The 7500-nt window shown below is 43.8% G+C and overlaps 1 protein-coding gene across 1 annotated transcript in view; it reads right to left on the bottom strand.

Annotated features, from left to right (window-relative positions):
• Positions 1 to 782, bottom strand: part of tnfsf10l (TNF superfamily member 10, like) — an 87753-nt gene extending 86971 nt beyond the window's left edge. The window contains exon 1 of the mRNA XM_080051698.1: positions 154 to 782. Within this exon, the coding sequence (XP_079907824.1) occupies positions 154 to 456 (303 nt within the window). The 5' untranslated portion in view covers positions 457 to 782. The remainder of the gene's footprint in view (positions 1 to 153) is intronic.
• Between the last annotated feature and the right edge of the window lie 6718 nt (positions 783 to 7500).

The raw sequence follows: 7500 nt of genomic DNA, 5'->3' as shown, positions 1-7500 counted from the left end.
GTCCCTACTCCCTTCCAACAGCCGAGTAGCCTACAACAGCATAGGAACAATGCAAAACTACTTGAAACCAACACAGCCCAAAGTATAGCCTACTACAGCAGCATACACAGTAAATCAAACGCATTGAAACCAGCATTGTTCGTTCGTTCTTACCTGCGATATGGACATGTTCAGGTAGAGAAATAAGCCCGTGGTGGAGGCGATTTGCAGCACCACCACCACAATGACCACCATGGCCACCCAGGTCTTGGACGGCGTCTCCCGGCGTCTGGTGTCCCTTGGCCCGCCAACAACACCGCCACAGCCGCCCCCTCCTCCTCCGCCGCCGGCCGGGACCATCATGTAAGTGGTGGACTCGCTACTGACCGACCGAAAGTAATCCTGATGCTGCTGCTGCTGTTGTGCGTTTGAAGTGGCCATGGCATTCCCGACGCAGTAGCAAAGATATAAGACCATACAAGAAACAAATATATATATATGGCCAAGGAGAAAACAACCGCTAAACAACAATAGAATATAGGCAGCTTTCCAGAGAATTGAAAAAAAAAATGTGTAGCCTAGATGTCCATGCGTTCGGTTGCGAATGGTTGCGAAGAAGAAGAAGTAAGACAAGAGAGTTGAAAAAAAGTTAAAGTTTGCGGCAGTCCATGGTTGGTTGTTGGTTGGGTTGTTGCGTGTCTGTCTGTTGAGCGCTGCGTATAAGCTACTGCGTAAAGTTTAGTTTGGAGCTTGCTGCTGGCTGCTGGAGGAGGCAGCAGCTTTGGACTGACGAGCTGCACACACACCCGGGACAGAGCGGCAGAGAGGGGGGGCTGGGTTAACCTCTTCATCACCCTGGAGCTGTGGAGGAATGCTCTCTCTCTCTCTCTCTCTCTCTCTCTCTCTCTCTCTCGCTCGCTCTCTCTCTCTCTCTCTCTCTCTCTCTCTCTCTCTCCCTCTCTCTCTCTCGCTCTGTGTGTGTGTGTGTGTGTGTGTGTGTGTGTGTGTGCGTGTGTGTGTGTGTGTGTGTGTGTGCGTGCGTGCGTGTGTGTGTAGTCTCTGTCCAAATACATTTTAATTATAATTTATTGACCATTTATTTATTTCAAGATATTTATTTTGTTTATTCTGATCTGAGACAGTTTCAGTTGGTTCAGTATCGATCGATTCCTGAGTGTCAGTTCCAGAATGTGCTGACAGAGGGCGCCCTTTCTTAGTTTTGACTTTCTTTTCACAACATGGAAAGAAAGTGGACTAAAAAAAGTTGAACATAATTCATCCAAAAATATATATAAACAATTCTAGAAACCAATGAACTGATTCCAGTATTCATTTTATTTTTTGAAGCAACATGACTTAATTAAACAAACGTTTCTTTTAGTTTCTTCAATTTGAAAATGTGTCAGCTGTCTTAGTCTTCAATATTATATATTTATTTTTTTGGCATTTTTATGCTTTATTGATAGTGTAGAGACAGAGTTGAAATGGGGCAGAGAGGGGAGTGACATGCAGAGAACGACCGCGGGCTGGAATCGAACCCGCGGGTCCGCTGCTGGCCGAGGCCCATGGCCTCGGCCAGCAGCGGGCCGCCCTACCAACTGAGCTAAGGGCTGTGGGGACGCCCTACCAACTGAGCTAAGGGCTGTGGGGACGCCCTACCAACTGAGCTAAGGGCGCCCAGTATTCAATATTATTAATGGGGATAAGTCTCTGACTGTCCTTGAACGGCCCAAACTGAAGCTTAAACTTAAACCCCACGGAAAATCTTTTGGAGAAGCCTAAAGAATGCAGTTTACTGGACTTTCCATCCAGCCTGACACAGCTCCTCCTGCCATGAAGAATTGGATAAACTTCCCAAAATCCAGGTGTGCAAAGTTTGTAGATACATACGCAAGAACAAAAAATATATAATTGCCGCCAAAGGGGCTTATACAAAGTGCTGAATTGAGGACACATATTTCTAAAGCAATTTAAAATGATACCTACAACACAATGAAGAGTTTGAAGAGTTAAAGCTGGGGTGGAGGATTTGGGGAGAAAATGGCAGTTGGGATAAAGATTCGAATCCAAATACCTCAACCGCTCCACTTGTTCTCTTTGGTCCCTCCCCTATGGTCCCTTCCTGACACGCTCTACACCAACAAAGTCGTGCCAACAAGTGAATGGACAGTCCCAACAGCCAATAAGAACAGAGAATCTGAGCCTCGCTCTGATTGGTCAAAGTGTACAGCTCATGTTAACTTTGACCAATCAGAAATCACATACCCCAGCTTTAAGGTGACTAGATACTTACAGGTGGAGTCAGTGATTCTAGAGAACGCTTGTTGTCAAAGTCTGTGTATATAAATATTTGAACAGTTTCCAAAAGGCCTCATGGAGCTTTTCGGGATGTTTTTGGAAGCATCCAAACACAGGCTTATGACTTCAATGGAGAGATTCATATTACCTTTACGTTTTGCCTGCCAGAAAGTAGACAGATTCATGGCTTGTAAAAACCTCCATCCTGTCCTAAATCACCTTAGAACATTGTGTGTGTGTGTGTGTGTGTGTGTGTGTGTGTGTGTGTGTGTGTGTGTGTGTGTGTGTGTGTGTGTGTGTGTGTGCGTGCGTGCGTGCGTGTGTGTGTGTGTGTGTGTGTGTGTTGGAGTCTCGGGTTTATCAGCTATAGGCTTGTCATTTTGGACACAGTATCGTAATGCAGTTGTTTTTTACCATTGAAAAAGCCATACTAACGTCCTCCCTCCTACATACTCAACATGAATATACTATATACTGTCTACTTAACGAAAGATTGTGCATGCAAGGTTTGTAGGACAGTTTACACTGAAGTATATAGAAGCACTAAAGAATGCAAAAAAAAATTAATCGATCCATACACAAAATCTTCCTGGAAGTAAGTACTGATCCGGTGCATTTCTCGCCTACACAAACTCGCATACACAACCACAACATACTCAAATTGACGTCAAAATTAGTATGAGTAGGACGTTAGTAGGGCTTTTAGTATGAGTAGGACGTTAGTAGGGCTTTTGGTATGAGTAGGACGTTAGTATGGCTTTTAGTATGAGTAGGACTTTAGTAGGGCTTTTAGTATGAGTAGGACGTTAGTAGGGCTTTTAGTATGAGTAGGATGTTAGTAGGGCTTTTAGTATGAGTAGGACGTTAGTAGGGCTTTTAGTATGAGTAGGACGTTAGTAGGGCTTTTAGTATGAGTAGGACGTTAGTAGGGCTTTTGGAACACAGTCTTTGTCAAACATTTCCAAGTCTTGCTGCTACAATGACTATTTTTTCGAATTACTACCGGGCATCTGAAAACCTTTTGGATGTGGGCCGTGTACAATGTAGTTCATGTCAACGTCACCATGTGGTAAAATGTTATTAGGAACGCAAAATAAAAATGAACAATTATACGATCTTGCGGCACCTTTGGCCCGCCCTTAAGGCACCCCGCTTCACCAACCACTGCTCCCAATAACAAGCCTCTCCTTTGTCTCTGTGTTCCACCACCACTAATCACTGGAAAGTAGAGAGACTGTGTGTGTGTGTGTGTGTGTGTGTGTGTGTGTGTGTGTGTGTGTGTGTGTGTGTGTGTGTGTGTGTGTGTGTGTGTGTGTGTGTGTGTGTGTGTGTGTGTGTGTGTGTGCGTGTGTGTGTGTGTGTGTGTGTTTGTCTGTGTGTGTGTGTGTGTGTGTGTGTGTGTGTGTGTCTGTGTGTGTGTGTGTCTGTGTGAGTGTGTGCGTTTGTGTGTGTGTGTGTGTGTCTGTGTGTGTGTGTGTGTGTGTGTGTGTGTGTGTGCGTGTGTGCGTGTGTGTGTGTCTGTGTCTGTGTGTGTGTGTGTGTGTGTCTGTGTGTGTGTGTGTGTGTGTGTGTGTGTGTGTGTGTGTGCCCAGCAGTCAGGGCTGCTTACCCGGGACGGAAGGCATCGAGATCGGGTCGCTGCCCGGGCCAACAGCTTGCCATCCCTGCGTTCCAAATCTCATACTCTTTCTTTCTTCTATTCTACTACATCTGACCATGACAATAATCTAGTTAGCATGCAGTAGGCAGCATACAATTGGGACATACTTTTACTTATATTTTTCATCATACCATTGCGCCTTGATCTTTCTTCTTGCTTTTTTTTTTTTTTTTTTAGATATTTTTTTGGCATTTTTATGCTTTATTGATAGTGTAGAGACAGAGTTGAAATGGGGCAGAGAGGGGAGTGACATGCAGAGAACGACCGCGGGCTGGAATCGAACCCGGGTCCGCTGCTGGCCGAGGCCCAAGGGGGGGGGGACGCCCTACCAACTGAGCTAAGGGCACCCCTGGCAGCATACAATTGGGACATACTTTTACTTATATTTTTCATCATACCATTGCGCCTCGATCTTGCCTCTTGCTTTTATATCCGTCGCATCCCTGGTTGTTTCATACGGAGGCTCTGTCGATGTGACGTCACTTCCGGTGCGCACTGGATTGTGGGTCAGAATCGCCCCCAAAGGCATGTTACCATGGTTCCATAAAGCTGCAACCAAGGCAGACAAAACATTTCCAAAATTCTGCTTGTTGTTGAAAGTTGTTGCTTTTCCTAAGTTGGGTTTTCGCCAAACTCATTCTTGTGGGAACCGGATTCTTCCCGCAAACGAATTAAGAATTTGAATATATTACAAAAACACCTGTGTGTGTGTGTGTGTGTGTGTGTGTGTATGTGTGTGTGTGTGTGTGTGTGTGTGTGTGTGTGTGTGTGTGTGTGACTTGGCCTTAGAATCAGTGACATATTTCTTGGTCTAAAACCCTTCAGCTTCATAGTGCAAGAGCTCTTCTCAAACTGCTCTGGGGATCTCTGGTTATTTGCATGAAAGCTGTTGTGTTTGAGTCCAGGTGTCGTCTTGAAAAATGTGGTGCTGAGTCAAGTTCCCTTCAAGCAAAACTGGGTTGAAATCCACCAGGGGCTTGCAGCATATTTTAAAGCCATGATCTATTCCACTAGCTATGACTATGAAAGTCAAAATCTTGGTGGCCAAAAAACACAGATGGTCAAATAAATGTGATCAAGATTACAAGTGAAAGCTCTAAGAGTATTTTATAGGCTGTGGTCGAAAAGCCCTATTAACATCCTACTCATACTAAAAGCCCTGCTAACGTCCTACTCATATTAAAAGCCCTACTAACGTCCTACTCATACTAAAAGCCCTATTAACATCCTACTCATATTAAAAGCCCTACTAACGTCCTGCTCATTCTAAAAGCCCTACTAACATCCTACTCATATTAAAAGCCATACTAACGTCCTACTCATACTAAAATCCCTACTAACGTCCTGCTCATTCTAAAAGCCCTACTAACGTCCTACTCATACTAAAAGCCCTACTAACATCCTACTCATATTAAAAGCCCTACTAACATCCTACTCATATTAAAAGCCCTACTAACGTCCTACTCATACTAAAAGCCCTACTAACATCCTACTCATATTAAAAGCCCTACTAACGTCCTACTCATACTAATTTCGACGTCAATTTGAGTGTGTGACGGTTGTGTATGCGAGTTTGTGTAAGCGAGAAACGCCCGGATGAGTACCGACTTACTTCCAGGAAGATTTTGTGTATGGATCGATAGGTTACTTTTCCTACTCAACCGCCCCACAATGCATTGCGTCTTTTCAAACGACATGGAAGTTTAAAAAAAAAAAATCTTTATTGTGTATAAAGTAAACTGTATACTTCAGTGTAAACGGTCCGAGGAACCTCGCATACACAATCGATCGTTAAGTAGACAGTGTGTAGTATATACATGTTGAGTATGTAGGAGGGAGGACGTTAGTAGGCCGTTTCCAACACAGCCCAGGTCTCATAGGCTTGACCCCTATTTTTTGCACCTGCACTTTCCCAGTGAGGTTTGCAAAATAATAAAAATGATTCTGCAGTTTGATCGTACTGCGGCTGAATTTCTGTAGAATTCATTTGAGATTGTCCCAGGTTATCTGTTAAACAACATGGGGTGTCTTTTCCTAGTCTTGCCAAAGAGAAGTTTACCACGAACAGCGTCCTTTTGGGGGAAGACCTAGGAGAACGCTCGATGCCAAACGCCAGAGGGGATGTTTTATTGGTTGACTCCACCCAGTGACTATCCATCCATCCACCCAGTGACAGAGGGAAAAGCCTGGAGTCACTTTAGATCCACAGCTGTTATCTTGAATTCCAATAGAGAGAAGTTTATAGAGACACAACAGAAGAAAATATAATATTAAAGGTGCACTATGCAGTTTCAGAGGAGGGGGGAGTGGGGAGTGGGGGGGTCATTTGTCAAACTGCTCCAGGGGCGCTGTACTATGGCTGACCCTGCGCTCTGACCCCCTCTGGAGTGTGGTAACTTGAGAGGGGATATGAGAAAAGACGAATTTCAATGTGCCTCGTTTAAATGAACAGATAAAGATAACTTAACTGAACACATCGGTATTTAATGTTCAATTTAATTAACCACGCTAAATTAAAACGTTTTTTTGTGTGACCATATCGACGTGCTGGCTTCAACTGAAATGAGGTAGAGGGTTACAGAAATGTTCCCCTGTGCAGCGAAATAAAATATTGTTCACACAGATGTTTACGGGGTGTTCGAGGACTCTCTGTATAAACCAGCGTTTGGGTTTTCCTGAGATGGTTGTATTATGATATTTATTTCTCAGAATAAATGCTTCTTAGCTCTGTGGCTGTGAGTGTGATCGTAAAACATGAGCAGCTCAAGCGGAGTCTCTCTCAACAGGATATGTGTTAAGAAAAATATGAGAACGCTTTTTTTTTTTTTTTTTTTTTTTTTTTGTGCATATTTCCAAATCTCTGGGCGCCATTTTTAGCTACTATTCCAGAGGCTACATGCCGCGTCGAATATATGAACACATTGAATCATTTCTCTTTAACTATCCGAGGCCGAGGTAGAACGATAAAGCACTGTGGCTCATTCCTTAAACAGTGTTAAAAAAAACTAAATAAAAACTTGAGCCTCCATACTCCACTCTACGGGTGTGTGACGAGTCAGTAGCTTGTGTGTGTGTGTGTGTGTGTGTCAGTAATAGTAAAGCTCATAAAACAGGCTGATAGCTGCATTGAGCTGCTCAAGACACGAGTGTCCTGTCGCCACACATAACACTAAAGTAAAAGATCGATAGGTATTGGATCTGGGGCTAATTGAATCTCCAGATATTTGTTTTCAAGTTTTTTTATGGTATTCTTTCGTCCAGCACACACATGCTTATTTATATGTTTTTTTTTTAAGATATTTTTTTTTGGGGCATTTTTATGCTTTATTGATAGTGTAGAGACAGAGTTGAAATGGGGCAGAGAGGGGAGTGACATGCAGAGAACGACCGCGGGCTGGAATCGAACCCGGGTCCGCTGCTGGCCGAGGCCCATGGGGGGGACGCCCTACCAACTGAGCTAAGGGCGCCCCTGCTTATTTATATGTTGATAGAATTATTCAATAATACTTACAACTCCATGCAGAGAAAATATGTTGTGTAGACTAACTGCTGGCTCTACAAAT

This window comes from Ammodytes marinus, assembly GCF_949987685.1.
Source record: "Ammodytes marinus genome assembly, chromosome: 23".
Lineage (NCBI taxonomy): Eukaryota > Metazoa > Chordata > Actinopteri > Uranoscopiformes > Ammodytidae > Ammodytes > Ammodytes marinus.
This window is presented reverse-complemented; position numbering and strand designations above follow the sequence as displayed.